The 18308-nt window shown below is 43.0% G+C and overlaps 1 protein-coding gene across 1 annotated transcript in view; it reads left to right on the top strand.

Moving 5' to 3' along the window:
• The window catches only part of LOC121607832 (PDZ domain-containing RING finger protein 4-like), a 116000-nt gene extending 98552 nt beyond the window's left edge, over positions 1–17448 (top strand). Inside the window, exons 4-8 of the mRNA XM_041938828.1 lie at positions 7501–7599; positions 9814–9876; positions 11716–11817; positions 12664–12792; positions 14128–17448. Coding sequence (XP_041794762.1) covers positions 7501–7599; positions 9814–9876; positions 11716–11817; positions 12664–12792; positions 14128–15594 — 1860 coding nt within the window. The 3' untranslated portion in view covers positions 15595–17448. The remainder of the gene's footprint in view (positions 1–7500; positions 7600–9813; positions 9877–11715; positions 11818–12663; positions 12793–14127) is intronic.
• The last annotated feature ends 860 nt before the right edge of the window (positions 17449–18308 follow it).

The following is an 18308-nucleotide window of genomic DNA, read 5'->3' on the forward strand; positions in this document are numbered from 1 at the left end:
GCACTGATTCAACTGTGACGGGAGGAGATAAACAGACTGCCTCCGCTTTGGTCCAATATTCTTTATTTCCGAGTCATTGAGGTGCGAGCACATTGCCAGCGAGGGCTCCGACTGGTCTGATGTATGATGATTGCTCACCCCTCCCTCCTCATATTTGTTTCATTTAAATTTGTTCTGAATGCTTCCACCCACTGAGCTTGAGCCGTTTCTTCACATCCGAAAGAGATATGTGCACCCGCTTGGATCGCAGGGGCCCCAGTGTCAAATCGGAACAAATATAATATATTAAAGCCTCTCTTTATGCCTCATTGCTATTAACAAATCCTATTATACTGTGTATGCTTTGTAGCCTGCGCCATTTTTTTTTATTTCACGCTCGAGGAGTTAGATACCGCGCTAATGCAGCCCCACTTACTGTATGTCAACTGAAAACGCTGTGAGGGGGATGTAGACGAAAGCTGAAAAGCCACTTTCAGAGTCGACCTGATCCCTCGCTCTCCGCTGAAGGAGAGGAAAGAAAATGAAGGAAAGACATTTCTTTAAATTACCTTTTGTTAGATGAAAAAAGCTCAGCGGGGGAGAGCAGTTTGCCGTCACATCGCAGGGAAACCGTCTAAATCTAATTCACCTTTCTAATACACCAGGACATTGATGTTTCTGTTAGGGTAATCAACATGCCAGAGTCCTGGAGGATAGTGGTTCATAAGGTGAAGAGATGCCACATGCCACAGAAGTACACAATCATAGTATTCTGTATATTTCAAGGCTGTTCAGACAGAATCTCCATTTTCCTGTACTTAGCACTTAATAAGTGGCCACAGGACACACAACATACTGCATATTGCTATATCAGGAGAGACATCAAAAGACTGACACCTGTACAGCTAACACATAATACTTTTATGACCTCCACCTTTGAACCTCCACCAGTGACAGTATACTTACATGCCCTTAAAGCTGACCTAATTAATATTTTTACATTAGCAATAATTCAGATGACTACGTGGAATGTGAAAGGAGTTACTTGTGGTGACGGAGAATTATCACCTAGCTCTGTATCCGCCTCAGCTCTACGGGACGTCATTGTTTTGGTTTGGCGGACTGCAGCTTATCGAGAACTCCAAAAACAGCCCTGCGCTTAAACCAAGGAGGCACTTCAACCATTTATGAGTCTGAAAAGTTACCATAATTACTTAATTTCTAGTTGTAAGGTAAACAGCAGAAGTACGCCGCCATATTACAAACTAGTTGTCAGGAATGTGGGCTTGCTAAATGATGTTATGTTATATTGTGGCCAGGTTTCATTTTTTGACACAACCTATGTGGGATGAAAGGACACATTTGTATTCAAAGTAAATAAATCCAAGTAAGAGTCTGTTTAAATGAAAAAAGACCCTAAATTCTGTTTTTTCCCAGTAAACTTTTATTCTGTGCTGTATGTCCATCCATCCATCCATTCTCTTCCGCTTATCCGGGGCCGGGTCGCGGGGGCAGCAGTCTAAGCAGGGAGGCCCAAAATTCCCTCTCCCCAGACACTTCCTCCAGCTCTTCCGGGGGGACCCCGAGGCGTTCCCAGGCCAGCCGAGTGACATAGTCCCTCCAGCGTGTCCTGGGTCTTCCCCGGGGCCTCTTCCCGGTGGGGCATGCCCGGAACACCCTCCCAGGAAGGCGTCCAGGAGGCATCCGTTGAAGATGCCCGAGCCACCTCAGCTGGCTCCTCTGGAGGAGCAGCGGCTCTACTCTGAGCTCCTCCCGAATGACAGAGCTCCTCACCCTATCTCTAAGGGAGCGCCCCGCCACCCTGCGGAGGAAACTCATTTCAGCCGCTTGTATCCGAGATCTCGTTCTTTCGGTCATGACCCAAAGTTCATTACCATAGGTGAGGGTAGGAACGTAGATTGACCGGTAAATCAAGAGCTTTGCCTTTCGGCTCAGCTCCTTCTTCACCAGGACGGACCGGTACAACGACCGCATTACTGCTGCCGCCGCACCGATCCGCCTGTCAATCTCACGCTCCATCCTTCCCTCACTCCTGAACAAGACCCCAAGATACTTGAACTCCTCCACTTGAGGCAGGAGCTCTCTTCCAACCCAGAGGGGACAAGCCACCCTTTTCCGGTCGAGAACCATGGCCTCGGACTTGGAGGTGCTGATTCTCATCCCAGCCGCTTCACACTCGGCTGCAAACTGCCCCAACACATGCTGGAGGTCCTGGTTCGAAGAAGCCAACAGGACAACATCATCCGCAAAAAGCAGAGATGAGATCCTGTGGTCCCCAAACCAGATTCCCTCCGGCCCTTGGCTGCGCCTAGAAATTCTGTCCATAAAAATAATGAACAGAGCCGGTGACAAAGGGCAGCCCTGCCGGAGTCCAACATGCACTGGGAACAAGTCTGACTTACTGCCGGCAATGCGAACCAAGCTCCTGCTCCGGTCATACAGAGACCGGACGGCCCGTAGCAAAGGGCCCCGGACTCCATACTCCCGAAGCACCTCCCACAGAATGCCACGAGGGACACGGTCGAATGCCTTCTCCAAGTCCACAAAACACATGTGGACTGGTTGGGCAAACTCCCATGAACCCTCGAGCACCCTGCGGAGGGTGTAGAGCTGGTCCAGTGTTCCACGGCCAGGACGAAAACCGCATTGTTCCTCCTGAATCCGAGGTTCGACTATCGGCCGAATTCTCCTCTCCAGTACCCTGGAATAGACTTTACCAGGGAGGCTGAGGAGTGTGATCCCCCTGTAGTTGGAGCACACCCTCCGGTCCCCCTTTTTGAATAGAGGGACCACCACCCCGGTCTGCCAGTCCAGGGGCACTGTCCCCAACTGCCACGCGATGTTGCAAAGGCGTGTCAACCAGGACAGCCCGACAACATCCAGAGACTTGAGGTACTCAGGGCGGATCTCATCCACCCCCGGGGCCTTGCCACCGAGGAGCTTCCGAACTACCTCGGTGACCTCAGCCTGAGTGATGGATGAGCCAGCCTCTGGGTCCCCAGCCCCTGCTTCCTCTACGGAAGGCGTGGCAATGGGATTGAGGAGATCCTCAAAGTACTCTTTCCACCGCCCGACAATATCCCCAGTCGAGGTCAACAGCTCCCCACCTCCACTGTAAACAGTGTTGGGAGGGTACTGCTTCCCCCTTCTGAGGTGCCGGACGGTTTGCCAGAATATCTTTGTGGCCGACCGATAATCCTCCTCCATGGCCTCCCCGAACTTTTCCCATACCCGAGTTTTTGCTTCAACAACTGCCCGTGCCGCAGCACGCTTGGCCTGCCGGTACCTGTCAGCTGCCTCAGGAGTCCCACAAACCAACCAGGCTCGATAGGACTCCTTCTTCAGCTTGACGGCATCCCTTACTTCTGGTGTCCACCACCGGGTTCGGGGATTGCCGCCACGGCAGGCACCAGAGACCTTACGGCCACAGCTCCGAACAGCTGCGTCAACAATGGAGGTGGAGAACATGGTCCATTCGGACTCAATGACTCCAATCCAATGTATTTATTTTTAATTGACTCAGTAGGAACAGAAAATCAAATTCCACCATAATGCACCTCACTTTAAGTTTATCTACAACCCTAATTCCAAGACAGTTAGCTATGCTATGCTTATACTGTGTAGAACATAAATAAAAACAGAATGCAATCATTTGCAAACAAACTGTTTTATTTTATTTATTTATGTTTTACAAGTGTTTCCGAGCCCATGTAATAACATCCTTCATGCAATCATGTGTTCACACAAAGTGGTGAACCTCGCTCCATCCTTGCTTGTGAGCGACTGAGCCTTCCCAGGATCCTCCTTTCATACAGAATCACGATACTCTCACCTGTTACCAATCAACCTGTTTACCTGTGGAATGTTCCAAACAGGTGTTTTTGGATCATTCCATAACTTTCCCAGTCTTTTGTTGCTCCTGTCCAAACTTGTTTGAAACATGTTGCTGCATCAAATTCAGAATAAGCAGATATTTACAAAAATCAATGAAGGTGATGAAGTCAAATATTAAATATATTGTCTTTGTACTGTTTTTAATAGAGTGTACGTCAAAAAGGTTAAGCAAATGATCACATTCTGTCTTATTTATGTTGTACACTGTGTCCCAACTTTTTTGGAATCAGATTTGTATAATCTCAAAAGGTTGAGGATGGACTTTAAAATATGTTTCACTTAACAAGCTAGGCGAGGAGGATTTGAATGAAAATATACAGTATATTGCAGCTCAGCTAATTTAATTGTTCATTCTGTAGCAGAGGCGAAGGAGAATTTCTCTGCCACCCCTATAGTTAAAACTGAACAAATCCTGGACTGGAGTGCATGAGCCTATAATGGCTCGGTCCTCTCTGATGGTTGGCTTGTTTGGAATAATGAAACACAGGCTATGCCTTATAGCTAAAATTTCACACAGAAACATCATACATTTCCTCAAATCCCTTGATGTGCATGTGGCCACAACACCATGTTAGTAACCATTCCTTTGATTAGTTTCGGTAAGTTCTAAAGAAGTGAAGTGCTCCAAGCTCAGAGATAGTCCTCCCTCTCTTCCTGCCAGCGGTAGCCATCCATGCATTTGTGACTGCTTTTTTAATTACTGGTAATCAAAGGCACGATTATTATGACAGCATCCAATGCACTTTGATGGTGGGCGGCAATCTTCCACCTAATCACGCCATCGGAGTCATTAATTTACTGTCAGCCCTCTTCCCTGTGCCACGCTGCAATCTCCTGCCTGAGAGGCAAAGAGCTCGCCTGAAAAATGGAGAAGAAAAAAAAAATGAACAGGGAACAGGCTAGACTGAGATTGGTGAAAGTGTGTTTGATGGATCAGGAGACAACCTCCTTTTACTGAGGCATCTGAGTGTGAGTGGGTGTTTTTTTTCATACATATTATTGTCTTAAAACCAGAAAGCCAAAGAGCGTCTGGTAAAGAAAACAAAGGGTCACATATGTGTGCTGCATTGGGTTCAACACACACGTTTGATGCTTCATCCAACAAGCAGTAATTGTGGCAATCTATTTTCTCTGATCATTTAGCCACAGGTCTCCTGCACTATATCTAGCCATTAATTAGTCAGAGGTAACTTTAGGCTTGTTTTGCAGAGCCAGATAGGGATGATGTAGTACCTGCTCACACCTATGCTTTGCCTCAGTCTCAGCAATTAATTTGTGTGGTATATTTTTAGACAGTGTCTCTGAGACATTGCTCGCGATTTTAATATTTCGCACAGATATCCCACAACTTCTCACATATTAGCATGCAAGGTGTGCACTGTCTTCGTGGCTCCCATTTCCTCCATGACTGCTTCGTTGCATCAGGAGATGTACCGCTTTAATAATATCTCTACCAACAATAACAGTGGTGGCTCATTAGTAACATTTTTAATATAGCTAATGACTGATTCTTGCAGCTCACTTTGTTCAGGTTGTCAGAAGCAAAGCTTCTTCTTTCTCACATTGTGTCGTTGCATATCAACCAGGATTTGAGGTTGTCATCGCTTCTGAGGCAGTCAATTAAAGATCTGAGCTCCCCATCAGGTGGAGGGTGTCGAGAAAGATAAAACAACAAAGCTCAGACGACGTAGTTTTTCTTCAGCTCTTTTTCTCTGTGTCTGTGCAAATGTGTGGGCTCTGCTGAATTGTGTGTGTAAGCGTAGGAATTGCACAGGGATGCAGGAATTACTTTTTGTTTTGTGTGTGTTGCCCACCAGCAGCAGCAGATCCCCGGTCCAAAAAACACCTCAGTGATCTGCCAATGTGTGAGAAAAGCAGAGGCAGAGAAGTGTTGAAAGAAAAGACTGACGGGAGAGAAGGAGAAAATGGGAATTGAGTCTAAAGTGTGTTTGCTTGTGTTTGAGGAAGTGGGGGGTAGCTTAGGAGGGGTAGCCAGAGGCATCAGGTGGCAGCGGTATTGGCCTTTTCCCCTCATCTCATCCCATCGCGGTCAGACTGCGACCCCTCCTCGTCCCCTTCCTAAAGCCCTGCCACATCTGACACGTGTAACCAGCCAACCCACACTTGTCATAGAGGAAATGAATCTCTCTTTCTGTGTGAGACCCCTCTGAGCCCCACCAGAGCCATTGCCGTTGCCTCATTTCTCTCTGCCCCCTCCACCCTCCTCTCCACTCAACCACCTCGCTCCTGCTGCTGAGAGTTGGTGTTTCTGCTCTAATGAAGACTTTGGGAGGAGAGGCCATTTCACACTTGATTCCCTCCAACACCCTTGATATGTTTCAGCATTCGGGGATGGGGCACAGGCTTGTGCTGTTTGGTGTTTGGCTGGGCCTGTGTTGTGGGAAACGGAGTGCAAAGTGGGTTATGTACATAAACTGTCTGCAAGCCCGGGAGAAATTGGAAGTTGTGTTTTTTAGATATGAGATGAAGGGGGACTGTGCCACTCACTCAAGTGCTAGCTGTTCATCAAATCTCTGTGTGTGTTTTTATGAACTTAAATGAAGAATTCCTGTTGATGCCAGGGTACTCTGCTATGTTCCAAGAGGCTCGGGGGAAATATGACGACCACTGATTTGTAAGTCAATAGTTTGTTGATCTCTCCCCAAGGGAAGAAGGGGAATACTTTGGTGCTGCAATAAATATGTATATCTGTGAGCACTAGCATAATTATAGTTTATTTATAGTCTAATATTCTATAACTTGGCAACGGCTTGAAAGAAAAACACTTGAGGTCCTTTGACATTTATCAAAGCCCCACCGATCAAACTCTGCGAGCTGAGAATGTCTTTCATGATCAAACACTCTGAGACTCAAGAACCTCAGATGAGAGTTGGCAATCCAGACTCAGAGCGTCTCAAAAGCAAGTAGGATTTTTGTGCTGAGACATTGTTATTTGATCCTCAGTTGAGCAGAACCTTTGTGTTTGTGTATCCATTGTTATACATCAAGATTTTAGCTAATGGCAAGTGTATAGAATTCATTTTGAGTCTGTTTGTTTCTTTATTAGAGGTTACAGGGGTCCTCAATGTCGGCAAAACAATATCTCCAAAAGGTTAATTTAGTAGTTAAGTGAGTACAGTTGTCATTGAATGGTAGCACATTTCTTAACACTTCAAGGATTTCTCTTTCATGTTGGCTTGAAGTGCTCAGAAAAATAGAAACTTGTCCATCTACAATTCCATGACAAATGTGAACTTCATCTCTAGAAGAAGATTGTGTGATATAATAATATAAACTCCAGAATATTTTCTAAATGGACCTTAATTTGAAACTGTTTTGTCAATAACTGTTTCCAAGGTCAAAAATGAATCTATATCCTGCAGGGATGGCAATATCCATCAGTTGGTTGATTGGTGCACCACTTTAGTCCAGACTGATATATCCCAACATCTATAGAATGGATTGCCATGAAATTTGGAACTGTGAAACTAATGACATCGCCATTAACACTTACCAAATTGCATTTAGCTCAAAGCAACACTGTGCCTGGCATGCATGGCTACACTTTCAGTCTTGTTCTTACATGTATTGTATTTTCCTGTTTAGGAAGTGGAACTGTGTCGACTCAGTAGCCAAGAGAAGCTGGGCCTAACTCTCTGCTACAGAACAGATGAAGAGGAGGATGTTGCCATCTATGTCAGTGAGGTGAGTATATAACTTGCCCTTCAAGATGATAGACTTGAGTTCAAAGAGTTCATCTCCTTCAAATAACACCATGAGTGTTACATTTTCTAACTTAGTTTGCCATGAGAAACTTTTCATACTTAAGTTTTTCATGTGAGAACTCACTAAACACAGAATTGCATCTCTTTGATCTTTCCCCACTCTGCTTTGCTCCTGGAGATACTGTAAAAAAGACATGCAACATATATGTATCAACCTCCTGCAAGCTTTTTTTGCCAACCTCCACAGTTAGGACAGCTAGCTGTTTAAAAAAAGAAAACATTAATACACTTAGGACATAACGTAGTTTCAAATTCTACTGATTTCTTTTATTTCAGTTCTTTGAAGTAAACACTGTTTTAGAAAATCATCACAGCTATGTTAGAGTACCTCCATAAAATGCCGAAACAACTGAAAGAGCTAAATTTCCAAGACTAAATAAATTGTGATATGTAATATTCATTTCAGTATTCATGTGAGCATAGCAGGTTTCTCTATTGGGTATAGTAATTTTAAAATTGATCTCTTTTATCAAACACAATTGATGTTATTGAACAGTTCAATGTTCTAACAGCCTGATGACACTGTCAGCTGTAAACATAAAATAACTGCCAAGACAGGGAAAAAACCAAAATGCTCTCAGGTCTTCTCTGAGTTGTTTACGCAGTCCTTTCAGTACAGCTGACATACAACAAGCGAGCTGTGAGATACATGTGAGCATTTTTTCCCACTTGTTGGAAGCCTTTACTGTTCTCCATTCTGCTCAACTTTCCCTCCGATTCGTTTGAAGTTGACTCGGACCCTGCAAGGTGTTCACTTTGAGAGCAGAGTGGAATATAAATCAATGTGGTCTGTGGCTCCTGGCAGCATCTTTAGGTGTTCGCTCTGCAAAAAAGTAAGGCTAAGAGGTGTGTGCTGCATTTAGATGAGGTGGCTGAATGTCACTGTATACACAATGTGTTCGAGGAGTGTTACGTGTTCTGATCTTGCATAAATAGTGAGAACACATCAACACGGAGTTCAGAACAATGGAAGGTCATTTTAAAACAAGCTAGATTTCCCAACTTTGTAGCACTTGATGAATGGCCACATTGTTTTTTACTCTGAGTTATTTGTTTGTTTCCATTGTGTCTTACAGTACAATGGTTAAATTATTCAGAAGAGCAGAAAAGGACATTACTTTGGTCCACCTGTCCGTTTTCTACACCTGTTTAATTCTTCACAGGTGCACAGGGGGCTGGAGTCTATCCAAGCATGGATAGGGCAAAAAGGCAGAGTCCATCCTGGACAGGTCACCAGTCTACTGCAGGGCCAACAGACACCCCTATTCACACTAAAGGGCAATTTACAGTCCACCTTCCACCTTGTTGCTTATGTTTCTTCCAGATCCTCCACCCACTTTCAAACACAGTGAGAAAGGCACACACCACACAGAAAAAACCAAAGATGACAGTCAAACTTAAGACCTTCTTGCTCTGTGGCAAAAGTGTAATCATGGCATAATAAGCAAACATCCCTATATTTTCCTATTGTTCAGCTGTAGAATATTTAGGCTTTGGGCCCTCTCCCCATAACTGCAAAAAGATTACCTTCAGTGTGCTCCATTCCCTCCAGTCCTACCCCCAATTCCTGTCTAGTGACCTCTCTCCCGGTTTAATGAGTGTTCCTCTGTGTAGGAGTAGACTATCATGAAGATGGAGTGCCACAGCACCTCACCATCTCCATAGATCCCACCTGAAAGGAAAGAGTGAAACGAGCAGCCCCAGACACCGATTTATTGGCTGATGAAAGAGTGTCCTGCCCCCTTGTTCACTGGCATTAGTGATAGGAGGGGCAGGTGCATCATGTGTTGCAGTTGAGTTACAGGCTGTGAATGCTACATAAACCTGCCAGAATATAACAACTGAGGCGGTTACGATTCAGGACTTAAATGATAAAGGTGATAACTCAGTTTGTTGTGGCTTTTGTTCATGGCTAAAACCATCCATGCAGCTGCAGGAAAGACATTTTATATCTAAGGTCTTCCCATTGCAGCACACCTACTGTGTGTTACTCACATTGTTAATAATAGTCTAGACATGTCTAGCTGGGAGATGTCTACGTAATGAGGTAAAACATTTTCAGGCACTCCACAATTCTCTTGAAAGAAGACTGAAAGTGTTTTAAAGGCATTACTTTTTCCCTCTACCTTCACAGATCAGTCCAAACAGCATCGCTGCCAGAGATGGACGCATCCGAGAGGGGGATCGCATTTTACAGGTACAGCTGGACACTCTCTCACTGCCCCTCTACACAAGCTCTCATTACATTCAACGTAAAAACACGCTTTTATTTTGTCACACAACCACTGTCTCCCAGCACGAGAGCCCATTCATTTTTAATGGCTGCACATTAAAGGTGTACTTGCCCCCACTGTGACTGTTAGAGGGGGAGAATTGCCCCCCTGGCTGTTTTAGTTACCGACTCAGCACCAACAGGGGTTTTTAAGAGTTCTGGTTCAGGATGGCGCTGTGCTGCAGCTTACTGCCTCCTGCGGGAAAGCTGAGAGGCCATGACTGTTATTGTGCCCTAGCTTCATCTTCAGGCCAGACATTGAGGAATTCTGTGACTGACAATGAAAGGAGAGTTGTTAGGGCTGAGGGTTGGATAGTGTTACCTCAGTGGATTAGGTGGGTAATTACTGTTTTTGTATAGTTAAGTCGGAGCCTCTAATTTTAAATTTAAAGTTACATTAATGGATTTATTTTGGCCACTTGGGGGCAGCGAAACAAGATGAAAACAATGACATTTCACCTTATTGAATCATTACGGCAAACAACTGCCTTTTTACACATTCAGCAGACAGAGCAACATTAGCATTGATTGTGAGCTGCTTTTAAATCTTCTGATGAATGTAAGTCCAATACTCACTTTCCTTTTAGCTATTTTTGGGCCTCCACCAATTCCTGGGGGAAATAACAGCTCTATAAATAATAGCTCTGTAGCTTGCCATGTGTTCACCACCCAGTCGCTAATTTTGTCTGTCTGCATACGACCCCTCCAAGCACCAAACTGCAATGGGTTTATCAGGGTTATTTCACTGTACACGGTTCCATTTTGCTGCTGGAAATGTGATGAGAGAGGAAAGTTCGCACTGCAGGCCCAGCAGCAACAACAAACTAAAACAGGCTCAAAAGCTCATTAGAGATGGTTAGGAACAGCAGAGGTACGTGATGATTCTCTGTGGGTTGTGACACCTTTTAGATTATAGTCATTGGTACATTGTTCATATAAAAATTATGAATTAGTGCAGCATTAAGGTTAAACATAATGCACAGGGAGAGGGAAATTTTGATACCTCAAATGGGTAATGTGAACTATTTTGACACTGACAGTGAATGGGAGTTACAGCATGAAGGCAGCAGAGTGAAGGTCTATGATTTGAGAAGCAAACCATAGCATTCTACGCAGAAAATATCTGTTAATAAGTACAGTTGTTCATTTTAAATGGAAACAGGAATAAAGTCAACGAGGAAGTAAATAGTCTGTGCAAGCGATTATTAGATGCGGGGGGCAGATGTATAAGCGCTGTTGGTCTAATTGTCTGGTGTCTGCCATGTGTTGTGTGACTGATTTAAGGCAGGAGTGTGTGTGTGTGTGTGTTTGTGAGGCAGACCAGTACTCTGGCACTATTATCCAGCAGTGACAGGGCCATTACTCTGCCTGCAAAAAGATGGACGCCCCCTGTCAGTGGCCAGTTAATTGTACGGCTAGATGTATGTAGGCTGCCGGATACTTTGGTGAACACAACAGCCCCGTCGGCAGTTACTGTCCCATTCATAATCACTGTTGGGTCCTGCTTCATATTAGGGAGCAGCACAGAGTGTTTACAATTTCCACCAGAAACAAAAGCATTACTGTACAGGGCCACTTTTATTGTGGTGCTTTGTTTTTCTCAAGGGCTTCTCTATTGAGAGAATGAAGCTGTCTTCAGTGTATGCATGTGTGTACGTATGTAATTGTGTCCAAATATTTGCATTTGTGTATACAATACATGTTTGCTTGCTTGGATCTGACTTAATAGTCAGTATGGTAATCATGTTTGTATTTCGTCTTCAGATTAATGGCCAAGACGTACAAGATAGAGAGGAAGCCATGGCAGCACTCTCCAATGATGAATGTAGGAACATCGTGCTGCTGGTTGCCAGACCTGAGATGCAGGTTAGAAATGGCCACACACTTGCACTAACATACTGCATGTTTTAGCCATTGAATGAAAACAGCGACTGTGAGCCGAACATGGGTAAAGGAAGCACGCTACTCATAAATTACAGCCCTGAAGGTTTGTCATTTACAGTGTATTTGCTGAGAGTAAACCTTAGCTGTGTTGGGTTGCCAACCCTCCCCCCTCCCCAATGCCACAACCGCTCCTCATGGAAGCCACCACTGAGACACCTCATCATGTTTTATTTTTATGTAGCGCCACTGTAATTGACTTCCAACGGTAAGCCATAAAAGCTAATGGCATGCTAATGCGGAGTGAGTTCAGGCCCAAGGCCGATGGCAAATAAGCGAAAGGACTCTGCCGCAGTGCAGATGAGCCAGGAGCAATGGTAGACTCTTTATAATTAAATGTGTCTCTCAGTAGTAAATCTGAAGTCTTCAGATATGGATCCCATTTGGTTTACATCGGCCAGACAAACAAATGATGGATGGTGTAGAGCAAATAGGTCAAAGGTGGCAGTCTTATGTCCATTAAACTGTATTGGCTTGATTTTAAGATTACACGACATGTTTTAAAGATGAGTGGTGGTGCTGTTGTTTTGTTGGTTAAGAAATAGGGTACTGCATATCTGTCATACACCACATCACATTGATGCTTGCAGTTATTTCAAAACCATGCTGGGAGTTTTTTCAGAAAATCCTATTTGGGCACCCATTTGGAACACCCAACTATTTGTTTTGAGACATAGTGTCGCCACAAGCTTTAGGCCTTGACAAATAACACTCACCCCTTTCTCTCTCTCTCTCTTTCTCCATATGCTTCCCTTCCTCATTCACCCTTAGCTGGAGGAGGCCTGGCTGGATGATGAGCACAGTGAGTTCCTGGAGCAGCTGAAGATGGAAATGTTGGAGGAGCAGCAGAGAGAGGAGATGGAACTGGCTGCCTTACAGGAGGAGCAGGAGTATGAACAGGTCAGACAGCAGCAAAACATATGCTTTGCATAACTGGATTAGCAAGTCAATGACAAAGCCTTGTTAACTGGATTAAAGAAACTCTGGAAAGCCTGTTTCTTTTTTCTTGCTCTGTTCAATAAGAATAATACCCCTAAAAACTAGTGAGTCTAAAGTAATAGATTTAAAAGGTACAATGTGTAAGATTATAGCCAGAATTTTAGCTTAAAACTTTAAAATAAACAAACATATTATCCACAGAGTGTGAAGAAGTTCTGATGCTCTGTCAAACACGTCTATATATTGAGTTGCAGAGATATCCAATGAAGTTAGAATGCTAACCAGCTAGCTGCGGCCCATCCTCTCTCATAATACCGCTTTGTATCTCAAGAGGCGTCAAAAGTATAGCCTCTCATAGTTCCAGCTGGGAGATGCATGTGAGTTTGCTACGTTTCACAAGCGCTCTTCGCTTTATTATGGGCTTGACCTCTTTGAGTGACAGCTAGCTGCTAGATTTCCACAAACAGGCTTCACAAAGGTTCTTCAGGAACAAATAGGTGATGTCACAGAGATGTCCATTGTTTTATGCAGAATATGATTCTTACACATTGTACCTTTAAGTTAACATTCCCACTGACTGACAGACCATAGTACCCAGTGAGTAATGAACATTATAAGACAAGACTGACCAATAATTGCTTTGACGGTATAGGACACTATTCAAAGTCAATATGAACCAGATCTAGCCAGTGGCAGAGATTGATTCAAGCTCTTCATTGACTTAGCAAAACAGTGAAAACAAGCTTTGAAATATGAATATAAAATAATGATTATGAATATTTATGGAAGGGGACTATTGCACCATTTAAATTCCAAACATTAGTAATCATAATTTAAAATTCTGTTTTGTTGGGAGGATAGCATGCTACAAAAAACCTTATAAATGGAACTTCAAAGACATGGCAGAGAGGAAACAATCCCCGAAGTAACAGAGCTGTATAACAGAGTTATGCACAACAGCACATGTAATCCTTCAGGAGAATGCAGAATAGGGTTGCACTTCTTGAACTCTTAAATACTGTAGTTCTGTTAACTTTTTGTTGTTTTCTGTCCTCATTTTATAAAAAGGAAGCTAAAACAGAAAATGTCAGAGTACCTTTCAAAGTTCATTACCATATATAACATCAGTAAATATTTCATCAGTTAAAACATATTTGAAAGAATTCATGCAAATAAGATGAAAATATACTATATTTACTACTTACTATAAACATGTACATACACACATAATTAAAAAAATAATTCTCCTGTGGTTCATTAAAGGAAAAGTCACGTGTCTTATCTTATTCATTTCAGAGAGCAGAGGATGACAAGCCCACCTGCTCCACACTCCCTCATCATAAAGATAGTGTACTCAGTTTAAGAGACAGAATGGAGAGCTCAGAGCATAATGTCCTGGCACACATCCAGAGACGGCTGTCACAGTGCTTGAGAGACAATCGGGACACACACCGTACCACCGGCTCCACACGGCTGGAGGACAAAGAGGATGAGGACGATGATGAGACGGAGGGTGATCGTTTCCAGCAGCTCTTGGAGCTGAAGTGTCAGATACGTAACAGCGGTGAGTACGACCTGTTCTACAGCCACCGCAGCACCATTGAGTGCAGCATGGGGGAGCAGGGAGGTGTACAGCATGAGCTACGTATGCTCAATGAGGAACTGCGCAGCATCGAGCTTGAATGTCAGAACATCATGCAAGCCCATAACCTTCGTAAGGGCCAGCAGTCTCCCTCCACGGGCCGCTCTGCACCCTTAACTAAAAACCAAAGCCTCCATCGGAGTGAGCCCACAAAGGGTAAGCTGGCCGACATTAACGAGAGGCTGGAGAAATCGGACAAGGACAGCTCCAGTGCCTACAACACGGCCGAGAGTTCACGGAGCACTCCTCTTGCAATGGACCGCTCCCCAGAGCACTCACTCCAGAGGATGGTGAGTCTCACCAACCAGAGGAACCTTTGCAGCGGCCTTGCCACTGGCCCTTCTCTTAGCCCAATCCCAGCATGCCGTGCTCCAGTGCCAGCCAAAAGCAGTAGCCCTGACCACAGCCAACCTTCCGAGTCAAACCAGACAACTCAAGCTGAGGAGGAGAGCAGCAGGAAATTCAAGCCACGTGCTTCCCAGATTCCTTACTTCTCTCCATCCCACAGTTCCCAGCAGAGGCAGGTCAACATCCCGGCTCATGCCCGCCACTACCAGAGCTACATGCAGCTGATCCAGCAGCGCTCAGCTGTAGAGTATGCCCAGAGTCAGCTCAGCCTCCTCAGTGTCTGCAAAGAGCCACAGAGGCCCATAAATGAGCCCAAGATGGAGTGGAAGGTCAAGATCCGCAGTGATGGCACACGCTACATCACCAAGAGGCCTGTGAGAGATAAGATCCTGAGGGAGCGAGCCCTAAAGATTAAAGAAGAGCGTAGTGGGGGAATGACCACGGATGATGATGCAATGAGTGAAATGAAGATGGGGAGGTACTGGAGTAAAGAGGAAAGAAAGCAGCACCTGGTCAGAGCAAAAGAACAGAGGAAAAGACGAGAATTCATGCAGCGTAGTCGGCTGGAAAGCTTGAAGGAGAACCCTCAGAGCAGCAGTGAGGGTCGCAAGGAAGTCAGCATTATAGAGCTCAGCCACAAAAAGATGATGAAGAAACGCAACAAGAAGATCCTGGACAACTGGATGACCATCCAGGAGCTGATGACTCATGGTACTAAGGCCCCTGAGGGAGCCAAAGTGCACAACGCCTTCCTATCAGTCACTACTGTATAAAAAATAACACACACATTCTACCCCATGCGGTATAATATACTTGCCTCGTTCAAAGTGGCACTTTTTTTTGAGGACAATAGGAATATTTTTCACAGTTTGTAACCCAAAAAGCATTTTGTAAAGAATTTATCAGTGGTATCATACCATTTTCTTCATAGTTTTCAGTATTGTTTTTCATATCACTCTACGGGAAAAGCTTTTTTTCTATGAAATTATGACTATATAATTATTTTATTACTTCGCTCTAAACATGTTTTCAATTCTATTTTCATATTTATGTTGTAACCATATAACTCAAAATAGTTGTATGAGCATCTTAAGAAAGTTGAGTATTTTCTTTTGTGTATTACATACAGTTTCCAGTTGCAACACACAATGAATCAGTGGGTTTCCTTCCTTTCCCTAACTTTTTTTAATGCTCCTCGAATAAACAGATCTACTTATCTTTTACAGCTGAAATCATTAACACTCAGTGTTGTCTAGATTGAGTTCAAATTATATTTCAGACTACTGGTGCAGAGACTTGGACTAGCAGTCCAATTAATCAAAGGCTAATAGTAAACCACACAGGTATTATAAAATTATGATATCTTATGTAGAAAAAAAAAGAGTAAAAGTAAATAAGGTAAAAATTTCAGCTTTAAGGGGACATAGAACACATTCCAGTCATAATACTGTAGAATTTGTTCCTAATTAAAGACTGAGTATAACTATGACAAGAATTTCTTGAATTAATGTGTCAGAAATTCAATTACCTGAAATGGAAAAAATCCCCTTCTGTTTCAAGTGTTTCAGCTCAAATGCCATATCTGTTTTTTTTTTTTTTTTTTTTGGAGGAAAGATTTGAGGTTTTAGATTACAGAACATTGTAAATTGCTAATATGAGCAAACGTTTCTGGTCAACAAATACCTGTTTCTAATGTCATCAGCAGTTTTATAAAAGCATCTTTTGAAAGTTTGATACCTCACCCTACAGTGAAACTGTTTATATGTTCTTTCTGTACTTTGTCAACTTGAGACACTTTTCTTACAAAGCTACAAACAAGAAGCTGCTATACTGACAGGTCAATAAAAAACAACTTTGTGGACACATGGAATATGTATGTACTATATATTGTACTTTTAAAACAGAGATTTTTGATTTAAAGGAACACAACATCCCAAGAGTCCAAAATGTTCTGACTCATTGCCAGTGCTGCTGCTTGTTTGTTTGGTTTGCAGATTTGGGTAAAAAATATTTTGTATTCAGTTTTATTTTTGCTTAATATTTTGAGTTTTTTTTCTACATATTCAACAGATGGACCTGCTCATAGCTTTTACATACCAATATTTTTACATCATTTTTACTCTCCACATACACCTTTACTCAGCATAGCCTTAACAGCAAAAACTGAATCAATGATGCATTTGTGTGGCAGACTGACTTAATACACAAACTGTTTCTGGGCATCTCTGTGCAACAGGGAGGTATTGTTCAGCCTTATTCATGCATTGTATAATTTGAGTTTTTAGTAACTAGAAAAATTCATAGATATTGTATAGCCATTACTGAATTATGTTTGAGGTCACATTACACTTGTGTTAGGATGATTGCCACTGAGCAGGACTCAGACCACAGCATATTAGATCATTGAAAAACTAAACTGGTGAAATGAATGGGTTGCCATTTATCGACAGACTTTAAAGTTCAGTTACATGTACAGTATACTCATTCCAAATGCCTCCTTTTTAACTGAAGTATTGTAAATTTGAAATTTTAAACTGATCCCTGTATTTGTTTGGAGTCAATGTCAATGGTCTAATTTTGAGTAATGAGTAGTTGGCACATTTGTAGCCAGGTAAAATATGTGATAATGGTGATCTTTGCAAAAGACATGATAATAAATTATTGTTTTTTGGTAAAATATCACACTGTTTCATGCTTTTCTCTTTTTTTAAATCAGACATTTGTGGAGCAACCAAAATCTGCTGAGACTTGGTATTTGCAAGGATCCATTTATATTTCTTAGTTGCTTTACAAACAGTGTGAAAGTGAGCAACAATCTGTGCTGTTCCTGTAGTCTTCAGTGATGATGCTGAGAGAAAATACACAAAGAAGAGAGGTGGAGATCAACAAAAAGTCACTTTGGGGGTAAAGAGCAGTCTAGTGAGTCAAACAGAATTACTTGTTCACTGAACACATCTCCTCAAGTGACTCACTTTTTCCTTCCCTCTTTGGATATGTTAAGTGATTTAACAGAAGGGGATTTCAATTAAAATCACCCTCCACTCGGATGGCTTTGTGTTCATTAAAATGTACCATCCACTTAATCATTGCTATGGCCTTGTCATATGCAGGGGATACTCTGCTCTCTGTATTATCTCAAGTTGTCAGTGTGCTACAGCTGAAATTGGAGTGTCACAGGTACACTATTGCCTGAAAACGGTTCTGTACTTCTGTGTTTCCATCCATTGGACACTTGTTCCATTTTAAGAAACTGATAAAATGTAAGGAACCATATCTTCCTGATATTATTACACACACTTTCTTTTGAGTAGAAATTGTTCGGGCATTATGTCTATGTTTTTGTTGCCAAGCACTTGTGTTTGGTTTTCTTTTGTTAGTCTTAATATTGTCATACTTCCAGACACTAAGTGTGTGCAAACTGGCCTGTGAAGAACTCCATCCAAACTCCTTACAAGACAAAAAAGGCCCATTGCTCAGGCTGTGTATC

The sequence above is a fragment of the Chelmon rostratus genome, chromosome 6 (assembly GCF_017976325.1).
Source record: "Chelmon rostratus isolate fCheRos1 chromosome 6, fCheRos1.pri, whole genome shotgun sequence".
Classification (NCBI taxonomy): Eukaryota; Metazoa; Chordata; class Actinopteri; order Chaetodontiformes; family Chaetodontidae; genus Chelmon; species Chelmon rostratus.